Source organism: Ruditapes philippinarum, unplaced genomic scaffold (genome assembly GCF_026571515.1).
Source record: "Ruditapes philippinarum isolate M1 unplaced genomic scaffold, ASM2657151v2 ctg71_1_1_1_1, whole genome shotgun sequence".
NCBI lineage: Eukaryota > Metazoa > Mollusca > Bivalvia > Venerida > Veneridae > Ruditapes > Ruditapes philippinarum.
In genome coordinates, this window is record NW_026863691.1 from 279,861 (window position 1) to 303,626 (window position 23,766).

Below are 23,766 nucleotides of genomic sequence, written 5' to 3' on the forward strand. Positions count from 1 at the left end.
GGTAAATTTGTAAGGGAAGATCATAGATAGAATAATTATGACTAATTAGTTATTCATTAAAATCACTGGATGAAGAACGATTTGATACCGTATTTTTTAAAATTTTAATTCATGTGTACTCTTGACTACACTTCAGGTGTTACACTTTCTTTCCTTCGTCCAATTGAAACTCTGTTACGGTCAAGTGCAAAACGTGCTATGTCAAACGATAAAAGCAAACGACCCAACTGATAACACCCGCTAACTGAGATAAATATTTAAATAATTTACATGTATATATATCATACTGAAACAGGAATCTGCCAACTGCAAAACATGTATATGTTGGCACAGCTCCAATTGGTATAAAGTTAGGACGCTACAATGGTTTGCCAGTGGAACAACGATTGTGCTCCCACTGTCAAACTATTGTAGAGGATGAAAAGCATGTATTATTATATTGCCCTCTATATGATTCCATCCGTAACGACTTGATTCGAGAAGCACAAATGCTAAACGATGGTTTTGATGCCCTCTCAGACATTGATAAAGTAGGATATATTCTCTCCAATGCAGACATTGTATTTTTAACTGCCAAAACCTGTTTTAACATATTGAATAGAAGAAAACTAATTTTATACAACTGACATTATTTTAAATAACTTTTATGTGTTCTTAGATATATATGTACGATTTAGAAAATACCTTTGCTAATAATCTTCTAAACCGGATTTTGATTAAATTTAACCACAACATAATTTCTATATAGAATTTTTGGAAGTAATTTGCTACCTCAATATTTTAAATTACATCAGTAGATTCATTTTATCATATATTCTACTCTGGTTTAAATTAGCAAGGGTATTTTAGATTTTTTAGAATTTTATATGTAAATAGTAAGTCAACCTTTAGTCTCTTGTAAATCTTATAGATTGGCAATGTGCATTTATATTGTATTTTATATGTATTTTAACTGTGTACATTGATGAGACTGTAATAAACTAATAAATAAATATGTCGAGGATTGATTACCATGACGGTGCTTGGGTGCGTGAGAGATGTTGGACCTAATTATTTCTCCCGAATAAACTCAATCAAACGGAGTTTGCAATCTTCACCTTTTACTATTTAATTGATTGTTACTGGGATTATGTCCTCCCAGACTGATGTCATTGTTTCCGAGGGATATCGAGGGTCCCTCTATTCCTGAATTTAATCACCTTATGTTAAAAAGGGAGAAAAAATGCTATAATTTCAGTACCTTAAAATTATTTACAGATAGATTGGGAGTATTTTTTAAAGATTATAGTAAAATTTCAAAATATGTAAATTTGATATTTTTTTTAATGTTTTTAAGTTGTGCTCCACCGAAATTGTGCAAATGTGGTGTTATACAGAAAAACAACAAAACTGAAACATTACTTAATAAAGAATAAAAATCTGAAAGAATTGAATTTGTACATTTAACCAGCTATTTAAGCTAACATATACATATATAACCGGCGATACAGTAGCCTCTACACAATACCCACCCATGCATAGCTCTTTTGTGAAAAACATTACCCGCCCATGCATAGCTCTTTTTGTGAAAAACATTACTTAATTTAGGTAAGTTAATGCTCAGCTTGTAACCAATATTGTTACGCAGACTCCAGTTTTTTTGTATACAACTGTTATTAATTATTTGTTTCATTGTAGACTATATTGTTGTGATTAAATGGTAAAGGAATAAATATGTAATGTTTATATCTTGTCTAACATGTATTTGTTTCCCTTTAATGCGTCAGGGGAGGGAACCAAAGTGTCGATTTACCCATACTCCTACGCAGTGGTCCCCCTTGCTCCATTACACAGAGTGAAACCAATCAAGTTAATTAACTTGATGCAATTTACCTAAAGCGGAATACTATATTTTTTGTTTCAGTTCTCTTGGACAACTTTTGACACATTGCATTATGGCCGAGTTGGTAAGCTTAGATGGTATAAAGAAGGCATGTGATGTCTTATATAGCAATCCTGACATAATTCAGACACCTCTTCTGTGCCATGTGCAAAATATGTTTCCTAAAATCGACCAAGACGTAGATTTATATCTCAAACTGGAAAATATGCAAACGACAGGTAAAATTGTTAAAGTTTTTCTCTTTCTTTTTTTAACATTTTACAAACATATGATGTTTAAATCAAACTCACTGTAGACGTTCCAGCACATCATGTTTTAGTGATATTTCTATTGATGGCAGAAAAATTATATCCGCCGATAAGTCAGTGAAATCTATATAACATATTTGCCCAGATTTGAACGTTACAAAGTCGAGAAACATTATGTATGTAGATATCCGCCTCAGTACATGTCTGAAAACTGTCTGAACAATGAAGAACAATAAAAGAAAAAAGAAGGAATTAAGGAAATCAAATGCACATCTTTAATTAAATGTATAATTTACATGCTATTCGAACTCGTTTCAACTTATCCTCATTCTGTTGAATTCTCTATATATAAGGATCATTCAAAATTCGTGGAGTTACAAATCAGATGGAACATTTACCACCGGAAGTCCGTGACGGAAGTGGTGAGGCAGTGACGTTTTCGGCGGGAAACTATGGCAAAGCCTTTGCATATTGTATGAGTAAAAAAGGACTCAAAGGGTTGGTTTTGATGCCCCATACAGCACCAGACGACCGAGTTGATATGATAAATGTAAGTTAGTAAAGTAAATTTTTGGTTAGGAATAAGTGTAACAATTCATTATGTATAAACATTGTATTAAGATTTTAGAGAGTGACTTCATGATGTTGAGGTACAATTAAGTACATAGTTTTGAGGAATTTCGGAATCAAAATACTAAAGATTGTGCCATAAACTGTAAAGAGTCTCTTCAATGTTCATCGCTATCTTGGCTGGGCAGGACTTTGTTTTGCCAGTTATTTTCAACAACTATCTTGTCTAAGGGTAAAGCTAAAACGTGCTTATCGGAATCAAATAATGTTAATTCATGTTCAAAGTATCTTTTCACAGTTCTAATTTGACTACATTTACAGAGCTTTGGTTTAGAGGCACGAAAAGTACCATCGCACGAAATTTACGAGCACGTAAAGAAGTGCGTTGCAGATGGGTATATATTGTTACATTCATTTGATGACGTCAATCTTGTAACCGGATATGGAAGGTAAATAGTTTTGGAATTGAACAATAGCAAAACACACTGTCCTCTTATAAATAAGTAGGTGTCTCAAGGTTAAGGAGGTAAGATTGTGACCGTTTTTTTCTAAAGGTTATCTGCCACGGCCACCTATACTGACTCGATCAAAGCGAGTCTGCAAAAATTCCAAACTGGAATTGTTTGGCGACCTTTAGCTTTCAATTTCTCTATTATACAGATAATTTATTTTGATCTGATCCGAAAGTTTGATCTCTGGGGAAACGGACTGGCATACATGAGAACAGATATACGGAAAAACCTTTACCGGTTATGAAAGGGATCCTTATATGTCATGGTCACAATGGACCCCAAATAATTATAACTAAGCTCATGGAATAATGACAAGAAATCGAAAATTGTACGTTTTCTTAAAGGGACTCCAAGAGCTTTTCACATGACAGAACTAGAAATATATGTCCCAGACCATGTGGTGAAGGGTGCAAAATTTAAGATCATTCCCTCCACCAGTCTTTTATGTATTGAAAAATAATCAAAAAATGAAAAGCGTTGGCAAATAGGGATAAGAACCGCACAAAAATCAAATTCCATTTATTTTTCTTCGCATATTTCTTCATTATCTTTTGCAGAGTTTTCCATTTTATTTGCTTCACTTGATCGTTGTATTTCAAATTTTACGTTTTTAGTTGATTTTTTTACCTCATTGGAGCTCCTTTAAGACAATTTTTGGACATACCCGACCTTATTATTTCTGTAACTAGAAAATATTGAAGGAACTGGAATTTCATGTATTTTAGTATAGCTATGGAGATTCTAAAGGTTGTACCTGACCCGGATGTTGTAGCTGTATGTTGTGGTGGCGGCGGCCTCGTTGCTGGTGTGGCTGCAGGTTTAAAACTCTCAGGATGCAAAGATTGTAGAGTGTATGCCGTCGAACCAACAGGAGGTAAGTCACAAAATATCTTTGTTCGCAAGCTTTTATACGAAACAAAAATTCTGTTGGATTTGTTTGAATGGTACACTTATTTCAAAGGAGCCCTGAGGTCAAAAAGCCTAAAACATAAAATTTGAAATTCTCACTTAGATTAAGTACAGCACTTTAAATTGAAAAATCTGCAAAAGATGACGAAGAAATGTGCTCAAAATTAATTGGAAAATCGATTTTTTTGTGAGATTCTTATCCAAATTTGAGCGAAAAATGTTACAACGCTTTTCAATTTTGGGTTATATTGTACTGTAAAAATGATGAATCTGGATTGACGGGCTGAGGGAATGCTCTGAAATTTTGCATACGAGTGTTTGGTTCAGACCTTTACTAAATGGTACATATAAGTCTGGGAAATATATTTCTGAAAACCCCGAGTGGAGTCTTTAAATCATTGTAATTAAGCATTCATTAGCAAGCTCATCTATCTAGTATATTATCTTAATTTCTACAGATAATGTTGTCTAACGCAGAAAAACACATCTCATTTGCATTTTTCAGCTCCAACATTGTATGAAAGTTTCAAAGCCGGACATGCTGTGACAATACCTGGTGTAAAATCAGTGGCGACGGGTCTTATGCCCCCTTGTGCCGGTAAAGCTGTTTCTGCAACTTATTCTACTTTGAATTTAGAATTTTCTGTGCTGGTTCTCATAATTTTGAATATCATAATGCAGTACTATAATTAGCAAGTAGCCTGGGACATTTTTCAAATAAAAAATCTAAAAGGCCCCGACCTGGGGTATAAGACCGTTTTTTTATTTTTTCCATTTTCCCTTGAAAAATAACAAATTTTACTATTTTTGTGAAGGGGTAAAATCATTTTAGGTAAGGTCAATATTTTTTTAAAACCAAATTAAAACCTTATTTTTATTTTTTTTGGGCATAAAAATTTTTAGCCCAAAGTTTTTTGAACTTGTGATTAATTTAGGTCAAAATTGTTATTTAAAATTTTAAAAGGGTTAAAAGAATTTCAACCGGGTTTGGGTTTTAATGAAACCGTTTCTAAAATTGGCTTTCTTGTTACTTTGATTTGAAACAAAAAACCGGTTTATTTCAAATAGTTAAAAAAAGTTGATGTTTTTACTGCGACAGGGGGGGAAAACCGTATAAGATTGCAAAAAGTTTTAGAGGAGGGATTGCTTTAAACCCCGAAAAAAAATGGTAGAAAAATGAAAATTCTGTAGAAACCCAGGTTTGAAAATGGGGGCCAGCCGGTTTTGGGAGCATTTAAATTTCGCTTGCGCAAGGGCAAATTTAAAGGGTGGGGAAAAAGGGAAAAAGGTAAATTGGGTTTTCCCGGGGGCAAAATTACAACCCCAGAATTTGGGTAAAAATCATTAGGTGTGTTTGTGTTTTATGTCTAAATCTAATAAAATAATTTAAAAAATTTTTTTCGGATTTACTTTGAGAGTGAATATTTAATGTTTTGGAAGATTTGTTCATTTTAATAGATTGAACGAAAACCCTTAAAAAGTAGCCAGGCCATCTTTAAAATGAATTTTGCCATTTAAAGGTGTTCACGAGTAACATTTTGAATAACAGAAAGTTTAAAACATTTGCTGTTTCCTTTTCTTTTATATTTATTCGCATAACTAAAAAACTCTGTGGCCAAAAAAAAAATTTTCTATAAAATATCCACCGGAAGTTATTATATTTAAGTCAGATTTATATTTTATCTTAAACATTTTCCAATATCAACTGTTGGTCAATTTGCATTATAGTATTCAATCTTTTGAAATACATGTATATATTCAATTTAGCTTAACTTGACATTGAAAAAATGAGCATGATGTCATTTTGGTATCAGATCGAAATTAGGAATTCGGAAGTGGGTACAAATAACATCTTCTTGTAATAATGCAGTTGAATGTATAAAAATCAGAACCATTTTTGAATGGAAGAATGACCTTTCTATAGGTTGATAAAACAATAACTTAACTAACAACACAGGTTTGGTAAAGTTGTTTGAAAATGTTTAAACATGTTTTACAAGTATTAATAACTCTAGACGTCAGGACGGCAGACACCCATGTAAATGTTAGTTCAGTTGAACAATTTGGATTATTCTTTATAAAAATGTTGGAACGTGTATAACTAGTTTTCGTATAACGTTTGTTATTACCTAATTTTTTGTCGTGTTTAACGTAACCTACCAAATGGCGAATTTCAAACTTTACTGATGGAGAAACACCTCGGGTGCTCCTCCGTGCATTATTTCAGGCATGAACGAGCACCTGAGTAGAACGTGAATTTGCTGGATGCATTGTAGCTTCGTTAAATGAGAGAACCCAGTCCTCGACAGGATTCGAACTCACAGCGGTGATTGAGGGGCAAAAGGTTTGATGACAACGATATTTACCACTCGGCGATTGATCTTTTGCTACATAACAAGGGTCCTCTGTGTTAACGTATAGTTTGCCCGACACTGAGTTCATTGATCTTTAATTGATAATCAATTTAATCGAAAGTCCTCTGACTGATTCTTTGAGATATCTTACACACAACATCTCTCACACCCCTAGCACCGCCTGAAGCAGTCTTTAATTATATTAAGGTTTTGGAAACTGATCTAAAGGAACAGGAAATACACACTGAGATGAAGCGTGTGCAAACAGCAGACATTCAACACTTTACAATTGCGAATTGAATGTAAAATGTTCTGGTAGAAAGAAGAGATCACTCATTAGCATAGCTAATTAAATATGTGAAAATTACAGGCATATTCTCTTTGACTTTATTTTGTTTTACGATTATGACTCGTGGATAATACAAAATAAATTGGAGTTAACAAAATCATGATATTTTATGCAAGTTTTACCGGTTATTTTTAACTATAAAATTATTTTCTTGCATAAAAACTTCGCACGCAGATAGACGAACACATGCAATTGTGGCTACGCACGTTTCTAGTGTTTCTTGTACTTTTTAATGCAATAACGACTTTGGTAGATTTATTATGAAATCATAAGGCTTAAATACTTGGAAAGCATGATATAAATAATACGAGCAATTGTTTCTTAAATATATACGAAATACAGATAACGACTTATAAGCGCACTCAGCCAATACAGTACATGTATCAGGTCGAATTTAGGTCGAATTTAGACCTCATTAGGTCTATAAGGGGAGATCACTGCGTAGGTTTTAAGGTGAGATACGTAGATCGATACAATTGTGAATTAATTTAAAGGTTAATAAATGGCTAGTATGGATATTAACTTAATTGAATGGATGTCACAGATTCCTGAGAAATTATGGGACACACCTCTGTCAAAAATTGCTATACCAGGTATTCTTTAGTATAAATAAATTATTTATAAATGTTTGGCGTTTCGGCCCTGTATGATTTCGACCTAAAATGCTAAAATAACAGTTAAACTTTAAAACAGCGAACTAAGTAGACAAGGGATTTTTTTAGGAAAAACTAAAGACAAAATCATATGTGATTTGTGTTCATTTTCTCCGGATTTAGATGTCGAGAACTAAACCTGATTTAAAAAAAATTAGAAAATCCGACCTACCCTACATATTCGCGGAGAACATGTTACCCTAACAACACAATTTATTAGGCCTTATAGCTTCTACTAATATATAATTTATTAAGGAATGACTGAAAAAGAATAAATGAAAAACTAAAGACAACATCAGATGGGGTTTGTGTTCATTCTCTTCAAAATTTAACGGTACTACCTACTTCACATAATTATTTCTGTTAATAGTTTGTTTGAAATATTTCGAGACTCGTACATCCTTTCTTAATTGCTTAAATAGAAAGATGAAATCAGTATAATTTTTTAACCGTTGAACACATATTTTATGAATTGACTGTTTATTTGTGAAATATAATCGATCGGATTTTTAAACACCAGTATTTCTTTTTTCAAACTAAAGTTAAGCTTAAAAATATTATTGGCAGTGAATTCCAGAAATATAACAAACTTTAATCCTGTACATGTACTTATAATGATTGTCTACATTCCAGTAATGCTATAATATAAGAAAGGCGTACCTTTAAAAAAAAACAACAACGTCGACAACAACAAAAACAAAAAACCAACAAACTACAACAACAACAAAAGTAAAAAAAACTCCACTAGCTTCATCAAACCGGAATAAAATAACAAATATGAACAGATGGAGAATTAAATTAAATATGTATTTGTTGTCATTACTTTTAACAATATTAACTTTAACACATTCGAATTTGGACCGAATGTCTGCCGTGTAGTTTAGCCATGATGTTGAATGGTTTAGCCATGATGTTGAATAAATATCAAATATCTGAGTTGATAATGATATATGCTAATACATTTTGTTGCTTGATGAAAAGTGGGGGGGGGGGGGTCAGAAGCTTGTCTACCTTAAGTGTATATGAAATAGAATTAATACTTATGAACATATCCGGTTGTTATTTCACTTTTTATCTGACATTCATTGTTTTGTTTGTAGGATCCCATGATTCGTTTAGCAACCAACTTGACCCAAACTCCGAAATAGGCCCAGATGCTCCTCCGGCTATTAGACTTTTAGGACCAGTAGCTAAAGGAATACTTCTCAAATGGAGTGTTACACAGACTTTTAACCTCAAACAACAGCTTATGAATGGCATTAGGTATTTTGATTTCCGAGTTTCATCACGGAACGGGACAGACCAAATACATTTTATCCACAATCTGTACGGGACATCAGTGGCAGATGGGCTCGATGAACTAATTGAGTTTTTAGATATAAACAAAAAGGAAATAGTTATATTGGATTTTAATCACTTTTATGGAATGGGTGATGATCACCATATTAAGTTCTTGGAAATGCTTTTAGAGAAGTGCGGTGAAAAATTGTGTATGTTTGTAGGAATGGAGAGCTTGACTTTGAATATGCTTTGGGAAAATGGCCTTCAGATTATCATTATGTATCATAATGAGGTAATTATTAAATCTTCCTATTTTTTTTTCGAAATGGAAGAAAAAATGTAAAATTCCCCTGTAGTGGATATCCATTGTAAATATTTTTGAGTGTTAAGATTAAAGCACCAGTCAGTTGAAACCGCGGCCTCAAATCCGAGGACTTGATAGGTTTTGTTATTTGAATCATCTCTCCAACCAGCGAAGGGCTGATCAATGGGAATGCTAAATGCACTAAGCACTGCTAGTTGGACATACGCCCTTAATTGGTGCCAAAACCTCAAGATTGACCCAGAAACGCACGTACAGATTGCTTATTGCTTAATATTTTCTCTGAAATATATGAAGGGATATCAGTGGTACAAAATAATGACCAGTACTTTATGACCTCCTTTTGAGTAGGTTGATTACCGAATGACAATAATCAAAGTTTTTATTATTCTTTTATTATTTTCAGATAGCGAAAGAGATGTGTCAGTTTTGGCCTGGATACACATGCAAGTCACACTGGGCTGAGACAACAGATATGAATAACATGTTTACTTTTCTTGACAAAGTAAAGCATATTGAAAATGTGAATCGTTTTAATGTTTGTCAATGTGTTCTTACGCCAAACATCGGCTACATACTAGGCAACCTGAACGGATCATTGTTGGAAAATATTGCAAAAGATGTTATGCCTGAAGCTATAAGATGGGTCAAGCAGCAAAGAAGGGGAACGTCTGGTGTTAATATTGTTACAACCGATTTCATAGAGCTTGGCGACTTTGCTAAATCCGTGATAAGTTTGAACTTTTCATGAAGGACTATTTGCGTTGCGACATCGTATGTTTTATATTCTAGGAACATTGATTTAAATTTAAATATTGTTTTTTGTTCATATTATATATGTCTTATGAATGTTGTTACACATCTTGTAGAATGATCCGTCAATGTCCGGGAGAAAAATAGTAGTACAATGGATGAATAAGATACTTTTTGTAATGTCCTTAATTTCGTTCTGTACCATTAATAATCACAATCAGTGTTGAATATTTTTAGGTTCAATTAAGTAAATGTAAACTGTTGATGTTATTTATTAATTCGCGTGTTTCATGTACATGAAAGTTTTTCAAATTTTTCTGTACGAATAAATGTTATCAGAAAATACATGTAAAAGTATCTATAAACACTCCATTCTCATAAAACAAACAAAGACACAACGCGAATATTTAACTAATTTAACATGTGTTCCGGTTAGCATGGTCTACTTCATTATTTTTAGCAAATCGTTATTAATATGTCAGAATACTTATAAAATTATGTTAGGAGTCACTTTTTGTTTAGAAGAAAAGCACGAGAGTCAATACTGGTATAATTAGTGTGTGGAGGTCACAATGATTGACTGGGGTAGTAAATATTCCTTTAAAATAACCGTACAGTGATAACTACATGGGGTCAGTCTCTTTTGTTACATCGCTTTTATTTCTAAGGCAATGTCAATGGTAGTTTACCACAAAGTTACTTGTGATGGTATATAGGATACAACGCGATACAACGCGACAAGAAGTCAAGGTCTAGATATGCACGGATGGGTTATAGATCTTTTTTGATTAGGAATCAACTTGTCTGTCATTTACTTTTATACCTGTTTAAATGATTGCAGTTGAAAACATGTTCTGTTCAGTGTCTTGTTTATAAAAGCCCATTGCATGATTTTTATTAAGACCATTTTTCGTCATAAATTAATTGATGTGAAAAAAATACCCACTATGTAACAACAGATAATGTTAGACATGGGCACCTGATTCTGTTTACATCGATATTGTTTCTATCGATGACAGCGCTAGGAATCGGTAGATGTGATAAACCTGAAAGAGCTGCACTTAGTATGATTAATTTTCACAATATAGATTATACTTATTATTTATTCAAAGAAGAGGGGGTATATTGCTTTGCATTTGTCTGTCTGTCGGTCCGTCGGTCCGTAGACCAAATGGTTTCCGAGCGATAACTAAAGAACCCTTAGGCCTAGGATCTTCAAACTTGGTATGGTGATTGGTCATCAGTAGATGACCCCTATTGTTTTTGGGGTCAAGGGGTCAAAGATCAAGGTCACATTGACCTTGTAAGTAAAAACGGTTTCCGATCAATAACTAATGAACGCTTAGGCATAGGAACTTCAAACTTGGTATAGTGAATGGTCATGACCAGCAGAATCTGATGACCCCTATTGATTTTGGGGTCAAGGGGTCAAAGGTTAAGGTCACATTGACCTTGTAGGTGAAAACGGTTTCCGATCAATAACTAAAGAACGCGTATGCCTAGGAACTTCAAACCTGGTATGTGGATTGGTCATGACCAGTAGATGACCCCTATTGATTTTTCGTTTAGCAGTGGGGAAAATTTTAGACTTGATATCGTGCAATTGTTTTTGTTTTATCAAAATCACATTGTTTTCAAATTTTCTAATAAAAATAGCTTTTCTGATGTACAACATGTCACAGAGCTTTAAGGGATTAACATAAACGTTTAACTGAAGTGATAGTGTCATGTTTAAATATCATATTCTTTTTATTATTTTCTAATTTTATCTACCTAATAAATAGCGTGCCAATGAGCCAGTCTTTAGTCGATCGTTCTAAAGCATAACCGTTAAGGGAGGTAAGGACTGAAGCAGTGTCACTCACTTCATTTGCCCCCCCCCGCCCCCTCTGTTGAAGTTCGTCTCCGCCTTAAATTGTCGCCAAATTCAATATGCTAGCATTAAGTCTTCGTTGAAGGGGGTGGGGGGGGGGAGGAAACCAGGACAATTATGATCAATATTACTTGACGAATTATTAAATTACAGTTACAAAGCCTTAACCACGCCTACTATCAGAGAGGCGGTTCTCCCTTAACCCCTAGTTCAACACAGACCCGTATATAGTCTAATGACGGGCAGAGAACAAGAGGTATCACTAAAATACGTAACGGAGATTATTTTTACCATACCTAGATTCTAGGCGAATATGCAATCCGATATTTATTCAAGTAGTTTAATCTTTTATAAATAAGTACACAATACGTAACAAAGAATTGATTATATATATCAATTCTTTGTTACGTAATTTATTAACTACTATTTGATATTACAGACATATTTTTGCTATTTGTAAAATATCCTCAAAATCATTCAAACATTATGCAATTCGAACCAATATTTAAATGGCCATATTCTCAGCACATATTGTCTTGAATTTATTTTAATTTTACCAATCATTTCAATTTCACTTGTTATCCAATTTAATTTGCTTCTACCAGACGTTTCAATCTTTGTTGCAACAGACAAACATTTCAGAATTTCAGACACATACCAAGAACATGGAGAAAAAAAATTAGTGCTTTCGGATATTCAGCTGTAATATAGAACGATCTTCAATACTGATTTTGTACATTAGCTGTGACTGGTCACATCATTTGGCGACGTCTTTGATGTGCAGCATCAACATTTAACTTGTCTTAACTTTTACATGGATTTGATTTAATACAATACTGCCTGTTGGTAACGTGAAAAGCTATTTACTTGTGACGCTGTTAGTTTATCATATTCATTTTCATACAGTCACTCACGGGTCTATGATGCCCCCTTGTGCCGGTAAAGCTATGTTTCTGCAACTTATTCTACTTTGAATTTAGAATTTTCTGTGCTGGCTCTTATAATTTTGAATATCATAATGCAGTGCTACAAATTAGCAAGTAGCATAGAACATTTTCAAACTATAGTGGAGCGGGAAATAAGGTCTCTCCTGTCAAAATAGTGCAAATTGTGATACAAGCATGAAACTTTCAGGACATCATTTTTAGACTACAGAGATTCAAAAATTCAAAAGGTAAAGTAGGCCCAAAAATATCTCTGCTCATCCAAGATGGCCGCCATTTTTAAAATGGCCGCCTTATAAATTTGATGTGCATAATAGCTCATTCAGTGAATTCAAGATGGCGCCCATATAAACATACTTAAGGCTGACCTGGATATACGACCCTTCTTTGATTGTACCATTGTCCTTGAAACATAACAAGTTATTACTATTTAGTGCAAGGCTAATATACATCTAGGTCAAGGTCACATATTTTTGATAACCATTAGAACCATTATTGTTATTTTTATGGTCATAACATGTTAGCCTACGTCTTTAGAACTTGATGATTCAATTTGTGGTCAAAGTTGTTATTATATTACAAGGTAATATAGAATGCAACCTCAAAAATGTATATGTTATTACTGTCGACAGGGGAGATACCGTATAAGATATGCAAACAGTATTTAGAGGAGGTATTGCTTGTATCCGACGAAGAAATGGTAGAAAGCATGAAGATTCTGTACGACCGAGGTCTGAAAGTGGAACCAGCCGGTTCAGCAGCATTTACTGCGCTTGCGCAAGGACGCATTAAGGATGTAAAAGGGAAGAAAGTGGTAATTGTTGTCACAGGAGGCAATATTACACCACCAGAACTTGCTAAACTCATTGGGTGATGTTTGTGTTTTATGTCTAGTCTTAAAATAAAGTATTCAAAAAGTTTTCCAAGAATTGCTCGTATTTACTTATGGGAGGTGACATATTGAATGTTTGGAAGATCTGTTCAGTTTGAAATAGATTGAACGAACACTTCACAATGTAGCACAGCCATCTTTAAAGTGACATTATGCCCATTTAAGGATGTATCACGAGTGAACAGGTGAAAGTAACAGTAAGTTAACATTTGCTGTAATTCCTTTCAATTTTATAAGTTACTTCGCATGAACGATAAATAACTCATGTGGCCCAAGCAAAATTTCTATAAATATCCACCGGAAGTTATTATATTTAAGGCTCGGATCGAAATTAGGAATTCGGAAGTGGGTACAAATAACATCTTCTTGTAATAATGCAGCTGATGTATAAAAATCAGAACCATTTTTGAATGGAAGAACGACCTTTCTATAGGTAAATAAAACAATAACTTAACTAAAGACACAGGTTTGGTAAAGTTGTTTGAAAATGTTTCAACAGTTGCACAAGTATTAACAACTCTTGACGTCAGGGCGGCAGGCACCCTTTGAAATGTTAGATCAGTTGAACAATTTGGATTTTCTTTTTAAAAATGTTGGAACATGTATATGAGTTTTCGTAAAACGTTAGTATAATTATTACCTAATTTTTTTTGTTGTGTTTTACGTAAAGTTCTACCAAATGGCGACTTTCCAGCTTTAATGAGAAGCACATCGGTGCTCCTCCGTGCATTATTTCAGGCTTGAACGATCACCTGAGTAGAACGTGAATTTGCTGGACGCATTGTAGCTTCGTTAAATGAGAGAACCCAGTCCTCGACGATCTCACAGCGGTGACTGAGGGGCAAAGGGTTTGATGACAACGACATTTACCACTCGGCGATTGATCTATTGGTATATAAGAAGGGTCCTCTGTGTTAACGTATAGTTTGCCCGACACTGAGTTAATTGATCTTTAATTGACAATCAATTTAATCGAAAGTCCTCTGACTGATTCTTTGAGATAGCTAAGACGCAACATCTCTCACACCCCCTAGCACCGCCTGAAGCAATCTCTAATTTTGGAAACAATGATCTAAAGGAACAGGAAATACACACTGAGATGCGTGTGCAAAAAGCTGACATAAATTCAAATAACTTTATTTGTGTTCAAAGGCCTCCGGCCCAAAATACATAGCATACATACAACAATATTGTAATATGGTTGTGTCACCTTAACAATGTTTATTTATGCGAAAAAAGACTAGTTGTTTATGTTATCCATTAAAACATATACATAAAACATAAGCTTCCTTAATGTGATTATATCACGTGTACCTAATAATACATAAAAATCATGTAGTTCTTTTCCGCCAAAATACCAATTGAATAAATACTTATCACGGATATGTTTGTATTTTTTACATATAAAGAAAGCATGGAATTCACAATCTATACTATCATTACAAGTTGTACACAAACGTTCTTCCCTTGTGATATTATTATGTCTGTCTATTTCTATACCGAATTTATGGTTGGAGCAACGAAAATTACAAAACGCCTTTTTATGTTTAAATGGTATTTCTATTAATCGTTCAACATTTAAAAGTGATTTAAATTTATTATAGTGAAAACATCTACTAGAATTCGTTATATTTTCATACCATTGTTGAGTACAACAATCAATAAGTCTTAATTGTTTGAAAAGTATAAGGAACATATTCGTGTCACCAATTTCTTGAGATATCCAGACAAAACCAAAACCATATCTAAACAGTACATGTTTAACTTTGTTTACCCAACATATTCGACCTACATCGTCTAGTGACTTCAACATTAAATAACACTGTTTAGGATATCTAGATGCAGGCATGGTCAGAAGTTTACAAACATATCGTATGCAGTTTGTCATGTACGAAATACTTAAGGGCAACCTACCACATTCCCCTAAAACCATAGCTGTATTTGTAGTTATTTTAACAGATAAATGTTTTCGACAAAAATCGTTATGCACATATTCAATAGTTTGGCTATATTCAAAACCCCATATTTGTGATCCATAGCATAAAATTGGTTTAATCATATGGTCAAAAATTTTAAACAATTAATTACTTGGAAAATGACCGAAAGGTTTCTGATAATATTTTAACGATAATATTGCCTTTTGGTCTTGAGATGTCATTTTTTCCTTAGCGTGAGTCCATGATAATTGAGGAGTGAAAATGAGTCCCATATACTTATACTTATACATAGATGTTATATTTAAGATTTTACCTCGGAAATACCATTTCTCATAATTACGTAAAGGACCACCATTACGAATCAAAGCACAGAAGGCGCTGAATTTGTTTGGGTCTCAGAATGTCAGAAAGGTGAAGGTTGTGAAATTATAAACCAATTTGTTTTTGTATAGTGCCACCAATGCTTTCCAGTGTTTTAACTGTAGTAAATTGGCTATAAGACTAATTGCAACACTGATAGTCAATTCAATGTTTATTTGACTTAAAAAAAATATAAAATATATGTTGCCTCAACTGGAATTCGAACTTCAGACCTCTCGATTCATGAGCGAGCGTGCAAACCCCTCGGCCACGGTGAAGTTACATGTTAACGGCCTGAAGAAAACCATATTATTCTAATTAGGGTTTGTAACTCTTATTATTTCGACGCTAAACATGTTGTTTAACGTTGTTTAACACATATGTAAATAATCCTGAAGCTTACTGTAAGCATGTATATCTATAAAGAATGAAACAATATTAGAAATCTTCGACCATTCGGGAACTACTTTGCTTGAAAATTAATGCGCCTGTCATTTGACAATCTTTACGCATTGATCTCCCCTGAATTTTTCGGCGTTAGTGTACATATAAAGGGAAGTAACCGCTTCAAAAAAGTGGACTACTTTAGGCAATTGCAATTAACAGCATTAGGCTCTGAAATTTCGCTACCATTATTTGATTGGTCTGACGACCCAAACAAATAAAAACAATTACTTCTGTTTTATCAAGATTGATTTCCATTCCAGTATTATAACAAAAAGTGTCAATTACATTTAATTGTTGTTGTAATTTAGATACAGTCTCTGCACAGTTTGCTACATCATCGGCAAACATAAGACATAATATATCAGGTATATCATTAGTAATAAATATTCCTGTGCCACAGTTTTGTCTAAGTAAGATAGACAACTCATTGATAAAAAGAATAAAAATAGTCGAACTAGATTTATCTCCCTGTCTTGTTCCTATGTTTCACGGGAAAAAGTTTTCCACACAAGGCTTTAAATCGGAATACATACATTTTAAAACCCGTAAAAAATTACCATGAATGCCTATTTTCTGTAGTGAATCAAATAATTTTGAATGGTCAATTTTATCAAAAGCTTTTCGGAAATCGACATATAAACAATAAAAACGACCACCTTTTTTAGACAAGTATTTTTGTATCATGGCTTGTAAACAGAAAATATTATCAATAGCTGAGTAATTACACCTGAAACCTGCCTGACATTCGTCTATTTTATTATTTTCTTCAGCCCAATTATATAACCTTTTATTAACAACGCAAGAAAATATTTTATACATTGTATTTGTGATAGAAATGTCCCGATAATTGTTCGGTAAGGACCCAGACTTGTAAACTGGACATATAATACTTTGACATACAACACTGTACAATTGCGATTGTGAATGTAAAATGTTCTGGTAAAAAGAAGAGATCACTCATTAGCAAAGCAAACAAATATATAGATATGTGAAAATCACAGGCATATTCTCTTTGACTTTATTTTGTTTTTAGATTATGACTCGTGGATAATACCAAATAAGCTGGAGTTAACAAAATCATAGTACTTCATGCAAGTTTTACCGGTTTTTTTACTATAAAATTATTTTCTTGCATAAAAACTTCGCACGCGGAGACGAAAACATGCACTCGATCGTAGCTACGCACGTTTCTAATGTTTCTTGTACGTTTTTAATTCAATAACGACTTTGGTAGATTTATTGTGAAAACATAATGCATAAACACTTGGAAAGCTTGGTATAAACAATTCTTAAATATATACGAAATACTGATAACGATTTATAAGCGCCTTCATAAGCGACCTTTTCAAAAATCTAGCTAAACACCGTTTTCCGGTACGTTACGGATTTAGCTCTGGGGAATTACACCAAATGACGTACATAACACAGTTACATGATATTTCTATTTTTCTATCATTATTTTACCGTTTAAGGTGAAAAAAATTGATGTATTTGAAAATTATCAATATTCCTTTAATATCTAATGCAAATTTAAAAAAAAAAAAAAATTGTTTATAATGAAAATCAATAAAATTAAAACAGACATGTAGTGGAATCTTCCATAATAAATAAGGTTATTTTCTGCGTAAACCTGTGTATTTACTTTATTTTTTGTATGGAATTATTCATACAATGATATTTAATTATTTTCTTATAAAGAAATAACTGTTTTATTTCAATTTAATTTAAAAAAAGGCCGAAAACATCGAGTTCGCTATTACACTCAGTTTCAGTTTTTATTAAACCAAGGCATAAAATATGCAACTGGTTATAACAGCAAACAAACAGAAAAATAACAGTCAAAAATCACTAATATCACAATATAAGAATACAATTATGACTAGCTAAATAAACAAAAAAGGAGATCACATTGTTAATTTCAAGTACTGAATTCAATACAACATGTATTTTATATTGTAACAAATGGGAACGGAGAATGAGAAGTATTAATTATCTAAATTTTGAGGTGAATTCCCCAGAGCTATGTACAGAAAGTACCGGAAAACGCGTTTGATAATATATTGGTTTACCACGTACGAAACAAAAGAATTGTATAGTGTTCCATGTTGTATATATAATACATTATAACTATGTACAGTTTCAGTACTTCTTTAGGTAAATGCTGGCAATATTTTATTTTATTTCAACTTATTTTAGATTTCCACACCTGATGTGTTTAAATTTATGTAAGATTTTATATAAAATGATAAGTCGTGAAATTCAACTACATGTATCAGGTCGAATGACACTCCTCAAAAGCGTAGGAACAAGCGTAGATCGATACAATGTGAATTAATTTAAAGCTTAATAAATGGGTAGTATGGATATTAACTTAATTGAATGGATGTCACAGATTCCTGAGAAATTATGGAACACACCTCTGTCAGAAATTGCTATACCAGGTATTCTTTAGAATAAATAAATTATTTATAAATGTTCGACGTTTCGGCCCTGTATGATTTAGACCCAAAATGTTTTTTAAACAATAATTAAACGTTAGAACATCGAATTAAGTTGACAGGGTATTTTCTATATTATTTTTGTTGTACTTCAAGGTGTCATTTTAAGACTTTGAAATGGTGTTCTTGGGACATTATTGGAGGTTTCAATGTCAATATTTGACACAAGCCAAGGACCCATGGACGATTCTCAAACGACATTCCGGTACTTCAAATCTTGGAGAAATTTTCGAATTTGAATTAAATACCGACCCGAATATCTGCTGTGTAATTTAGGCATGATGTTAAATAGATAAGTGAATTGATAATGAAACGATATGTTAATACATTTTGTTGCTTGATGAAAGTAGGCGGATTTTTAGAAGATGTCTACCCTCAGAAGTGTTTTTGGTAAATGCACACTTTTACATTTGAAATAGAATTAATACTTAAGAACATATCCGTTTTTTCACTTTTTATCTGACATTCATTGTTTTGTTTGTAGGATCCCATGATTCGTTTAGCAGCCAACTTAACCCAAACTCCGAAATAGGCCCAGATGCTCCTCCGGCTATTAGACTTTTAGGACCAGTAGCTAAAGGAATACTTCTCAAATGGAGTGTTACACAGACTTTAAACCTCAAACAACAGCTTATGAATGGCATTAGGTATTTTGATTTCCGAGTTGCATCACGGAACGGGACAGACCAAATACATTTTATCCACAATCTGTACGGGACATCAGTGGCAGATGGGCTCGATGAACTAATTGAGTTTTTAGATATAAACAAAAAGGAAATAGTTATATTGGATTTTAATCACTTTTATGGAATGGGTGATGATCAGCATATTAAGTTCTTGGAAATGCTTTTAGAGAAGTGTGGTGAAAAATTGTTTATGTTTGTAGGAATGGAGAGCTTGACTTTGAATATGCTTTGGGAAAATGGCCTTCAGATTATCATTATGTATCATAATGAGGTAATATTAAATCTTCCTATATTTTCTTCGAAACGGAAAAAAAATGTAAAATTCCCCTTAAGTGGATATCCATTGTAAATATTTTTGAGTGTTAAGATTAATGCACCAGTCAATTGAAACCGCAGCCTCAAATTCGAGGAATTAATAGAGTTTTTCATTTGAATCATCTCTCCAACCAGCGAAGGGCTGATCAGTGGAAATGATAAATGCACTAAGCACTGCTAGTTGGACATACGCCCTTATTTAGAGCCAAAACCTCAAGATTGACCCAGAAACGCACGTACAGATTGCTTATTGCCTAATATATTCTCTGAAATATATGAAGGGATATCAGTGGTACAAAATAATGACCAGTACTTTATGACCTCCTTTTGAGTAGGTTGATTACTGAATGACAATAATCAATTTTTTTATTATTCTTTTATTATTTTCAGATAGCGAAAGAGATGTGTCAGTTTTGGCCTGGATACACATGCAAGTCACACTGGGCTGAGACAACAGATATGAAAAACATGTTTACTTTTCTTGACAGAGTAAAGCATAGTGAAAATGTGAAGCGTTTTAATGTTTGTCAATGTGTTCTTACACCAAACATCGGCTTCATACTAGGCAACCTGAACGGATCATTGTTGGAAAATATTGCAAAAGATGTTATGCCTGAAGCTATAAGATGGGTCAAGCAGCAAAGAAGGGGAACGTCTGGTGTTAATATTGTTACAACCGATTTCATAGAGCTTGGCGACTTTGCTAAATCCGTGATAAGTTTGAACTTTTCATGAAGGACCATTTGCGTTGCGACATCGTATGTTTTATATCCTGGGAACATTGATTTAAATTTAAATATTGTTTTTTGTTCATATTATATGTGTCTTATAAATTTTGTTACACTTTTTGTAGGATGATTGGTCAATGTCCGGGAGAAAACCAGTAGTACCATCGATGAATAAAAAAATTGTTGATATGTCCTTAATTTCGTTCTCCTACCATCAATCATCAGAATCAGTGTTGAATATTTTTAGGTTCAATTAAGTAAATGTAAACTGTTGATGTTATTTATTAATTCGCGTGTTTCATGTACATGAATGTTTTTCTAATTTTCTGTACGAATAAATGTTATGGTCTTCAGAAATACATGTAAAAGTATCTATAAACACTCCCTTCTCATAAAACAAACAAAGACACAACGCGAATATTTAACTTATTTAACATGTGTTCCGGTTAGCATGGTCTTTTTCATGTTTTTTTAGCAAATCGTCATTAATATGTCAGAATACTTATAAAATTATGTTAGGGGTCACTTTTTGTTTAGAAGAAAAACACGAGAGTCAATACCGATATTCTTACTGTGTGGAGGTCACAATGATTGACTGTGGTAGTAAATATTCCTTTAAAATAACCGCACAGTGATAACTACATGGGGTCAAGACCATTTTTCGGCATAATTGATGAGAAAAATCTCCACTATATAACAACAGATAATGTTTGACATGGGCACCTACTTCTGTTTACATCATATTGTTTCTATCCATGACAGTGCTAGGAATCGGTAGATGTGATTAACCTGAAAGAGCTGTACTTAGTATGATTAATTTTCACAATGTAGATTTTAGTTACCATTTTTCAAAAGCAAGAAAAACAAATGCACTTACTATTTATAATGGTAGTTTTATATCGCATACATCTCAGTAAGAAAATTATGTCCTACGTACTATAACTAAAAAAACATGTTAATAAAAGGAAATTAATCCTTTTGCAAAGTGAAAAAGGATATATCTACTTCATTATACAATGGAGATCACAATTAACTTTTTTTCCTGCAAGGTGATTTTAGGAATCATTTTGAGTCACCTGATATTAAAGTGATCGTTTTAGATGATTTACGGTAATTTTCCCTCTAATAAGATCTGCTGCCTTCTCAGCAACCATGATCGTTGGTGCGTTGGTATTACCGGAAGTTATATTTGGGAATATTGAAGCATCAACAACGCGTAAACCTGCAACACCCTTCACTCGTAACTGCGGATCCACTACGGTATCATGTCGGTCTAAAGGTCCCATTTTACATGAAGAAGTAGGGTGAAATTGTGTGAAAGCTGTTGATCGAATCATACACTCCCAATATTTATCCGAGCGAAACCTGTGTTGAGAACAGAAAGTTTTTTTCATGAAATTTATATCCACGCCGACCTCTTTGAACGCGCGAGTTTCTAGTAACTTTTCTAATATCCGAACACCGCCGATCAAATTATCAACGTCTCTTTGATTATGGAAATACCGCGGGTCAATAAGCGGATAATCAAATGGATCTTTGGCTTGAAGACGTATTGTTCCACGCGATCGGGGGTGTGTCAGTGCAACAAAAACACAAAATCCATGCTCGGATGAGGATGCCAGTATTTCTTTTGCAACTTCATTATTGTAGTTAAATAAATTTTTACCAAATAAAGTTGGAAAAAGAACCATCTGAATGTCTGGGTATATTTTCCCCTCATTATTGCTGTCAAGATGTAAAAATGCCGAACCATCTGACCCGGCAATGGACCTTGGTCCGGTACCGAACAGATAATACTGAATTTTACTCCATATACTTTCCAGTCTTTCAGGAGTTATACTGTCTTGAGTTTTCGTCTTTGTACAAACAGATACTTGTTGGTGCTCTTGCAAATTATTTCCAACGGGTAGATCCTTTTCAACAGGAATCCCCAATTTTTCAAGATGTTCTTTTGGTCCAACACCAGACAGCATAAGAATCTGAGGCGTGTTTATTGCACCTGCTGATAGTATAATTTCTTTTCTCGCCTTTACATACCTCTTTCTACCATCTTGAATAAAATTCACTCCAACAGCTTTCTTGTTTTCTAAAACTACTTTAGTAGCATGACTTTCTGTAATGATATGTAAATTATTTTTCTTTCTCTTCAGAAATTCAATGGCAGCACTACTTCTTACCCCTTTGCGTATATTAAATTGTATTTTATTAAAACCTTCTTGCAATTCTCCATTATAATCTCTAACTTTATAACCTAGTTCTTCTCCGGCATTTCTAAAAATCTTAGAAAGACGCGAAATATCTGCCTCTGAAACCGCAATTTCTCCACCTTCATTATGGTAAATGGAGTTTCTAAATTCTGGTATTTGCATGTCTTCGGATTTCAGAAAATACGGCAAAACTTCTTTATAACTCCAGCCTGTACACCCGTTAGCTGCCCATTCATCGAAGTCAAACCTACTTCCACGTGTATATTGAAGCAGGTTGATTGAACCTGATCCACCGAGAACGTGACCTCTCGGCCAGTAACCTTTTTTATCTTTCATTCCAAGAAAAGAATGTTCTTGTGGCTGTGTAAGATATGCCCAATCATGTTTTGTGTGAAGAAGATTTATCCAATGAGGAGGTACAAAAAAATTAGGGTTATCACCAAAATGACTGCCACTTTCTATAATTAACACCGACACATGCTCGTCTTCGGATAATCTTGACGCCACTGTCATACCCGCAGAACCCCCGCCTATTACTATATAATCATACGTCAGGTTAAACTGCCCGGTTGTAATGTTCCTCCCTGAGCTGTCCAAGTAATTTATTAACTCTTTTATTAATAATGCTGAGCCAAGAATAAGCAAAGACGTTTTCAATATCGTCATCCTCTGGAAAAGAAAATGCTATTTCAGTTATTGCTGTCTTACAGTTTCATTCATTTAAATTAACCAAGTACTTTAAAATTTGTTATTTGGATAATTGAAATCGAATTTGAACAAACTTTTTCTTTGTAAACAGCATTTGATTATATTATTTATTCATTGTTTTAAAAAGAGTTTGCATTCAGTCAGAGCATACATTTTATGCATGTACTTTGAATGCAGCAAAGGTTAATTAAAGTAAACATTTGATTCATATATTATGTAAAATATGTAAATAAGTTGTTCTAATTAGATATTCGCATTATGTATAATTATGACCACAATAAGCATTATTCATTAAGAATATCTAGATTCAAACCTTTTTAAAGCCGAGCTAAATTTCT

At 33.4% G+C, this 23,766-nt stretch overlaps 5 protein-coding genes across 5 annotated transcripts in view; 3 read left to right on the forward strand and 2 right to left on the reverse strand.

The window, feature by feature from the left end:
• Positions 1 to 21,479, reverse strand: part of LOC132723019 (RNA exonuclease 4-like) — a 32,571-nt gene extending 11,092 nt beyond the window's left edge. Inside the window, exon 1 of the mRNA XM_060707672.1 lies at positions 21,391 to 21,479. Coding sequence (XP_060563655.1) covers positions 21,391 to 21,418 — 28 coding nt within the window. The 5' untranslated portion in view covers positions 21,419 to 21,479. The remainder of the gene's footprint in view (positions 1 to 21,390) is intronic.
• Positions 1,499 to 13,577, forward strand: LOC132723020 (L-threonine ammonia-lyase-like). Its single transcript, XM_060707674.1, has 7 exons — positions 1,499 to 1,587; positions 1,904 to 2,100; positions 2,484 to 2,680; positions 3,022 to 3,149; positions 3,938 to 4,086; positions 4,627 to 4,719; positions 13,283 to 13,577. Exons 2-7 carry the CDS (start codon positions 1,935 to 1,937, stop codon positions 13,522 to 13,524), a joined length of 975 nt encoding a protein of 324 aa, XP_060563657.1. The 5' UTR covers positions 1,499 to 1,587; positions 1,904 to 1,934; the 3' UTR covers positions 13,525 to 13,577.
• LOC132723017 (PI-PLC X domain-containing protein 3-like) lies at positions 7,238 to 10,194 on the forward strand. Its single transcript, XM_060707670.1, has 3 exons — positions 7,238 to 7,417; positions 8,578 to 9,050; positions 9,487 to 10,194. Exons 1-3 carry the CDS (start codon positions 7,327 to 7,329, stop codon positions 9,829 to 9,831), a joined length of 909 nt encoding a protein of 302 aa, XP_060563653.1. The 5' UTR covers positions 7,238 to 7,326; the 3' UTR covers positions 9,832 to 10,194.
• LOC132723022 (PI-PLC X domain-containing protein 3-like) lies at positions 18,555 to 21,155 on the forward strand. Its single transcript, XM_060707675.1, has 3 exons — positions 18,555 to 18,727; positions 19,269 to 19,741; positions 20,176 to 21,155. Exons 1-3 carry the CDS (start codon positions 18,637 to 18,639, stop codon positions 20,518 to 20,520), a joined length of 909 nt encoding a protein of 302 aa, XP_060563658.1. The 5' UTR covers positions 18,555 to 18,636; the 3' UTR covers positions 20,521 to 21,155.
• A 93-nt stretch (positions 21,480 to 21,572) lies between the features above and the next one.
• LOC132723018 (glucose dehydrogenase [FAD, quinone]-like) lies at positions 21,573 to 23,385 on the reverse strand. Its single transcript, XM_060707671.1, has one exon. The coding sequence runs from the start codon at positions 23,231 to 23,233 to the stop codon at positions 21,596 to 21,598; it is 1,638 nt and encodes a 545-aa protein (XP_060563654.1). The 5' UTR covers positions 23,234 to 23,385; the 3' UTR covers positions 21,573 to 21,595.
• Between the last annotated feature and the right edge of the window lie 381 nt (positions 23,386 to 23,766).

Excerpts from the sequence above, each read along its gene's own strand:
- LOC132723020 (XM_060707674.1), top strand. The coding sequence starts at position 1,935 with ATGGCCGAGTTGGTAAGCTTAGATGGTATAAAGAAGGCATGTGATGTC. Across the intron at positions 2,101-2,483 it reads GGAAAATATGCAAACGACAG|GATCATTCAAAATTCGTGGA; the intron begins GTAAAATTGTTA and ends TCTATATATAAG. Across the intron at positions 2,681-3,021 it reads ACCGAGTTGATATGATAAAT|AGCTTTGGTTTAGAGGCACG; the intron begins GTAAGTTAGTAA and ends CTACATTTACAG.
- LOC132723017 (XM_060707670.1), top strand. The coding sequence starts at position 7,327 with ATGGCTAGTATGGATATTAACTTAATTGAATGGATGTCACAGATTCCT. Across the intron at positions 7,418-8,577 it reads GTCAAAAATTGCTATACCAG|GATCCCATGATTCGTTTAGC; the intron begins GTATTCTTTAGT and ends TTTTGTTTGTAG. Across the intron at positions 9,051-9,486 it reads TCATTATGTATCATAATGAG|ATAGCGAAAGAGATGTGTCA; the intron begins GTAATTATTAAA and ends TATTATTTTCAG.
- LOC132723022 (XM_060707675.1), top strand. The coding sequence starts at position 18,637 with ATGGGTAGTATGGATATTAACTTAATTGAATGGATGTCACAGATTCCT. Across the intron at positions 18,728-19,268 it reads GTCAGAAATTGCTATACCAG|GATCCCATGATTCGTTTAGC; the intron begins GTATTCTTTAGA and ends TTTTGTTTGTAG. Across the intron at positions 19,742-20,175 it reads TCATTATGTATCATAATGAG|ATAGCGAAAGAGATGTGTCA; the intron begins GTAATATTAAAT and ends TATTATTTTCAG.
- LOC132723018 (XM_060707671.1), bottom strand. The coding sequence starts at position 23,233 with ATGACAGTGGCGTCAAGATTATCCGAAGACGAGCATGTGTCGGTGTTA.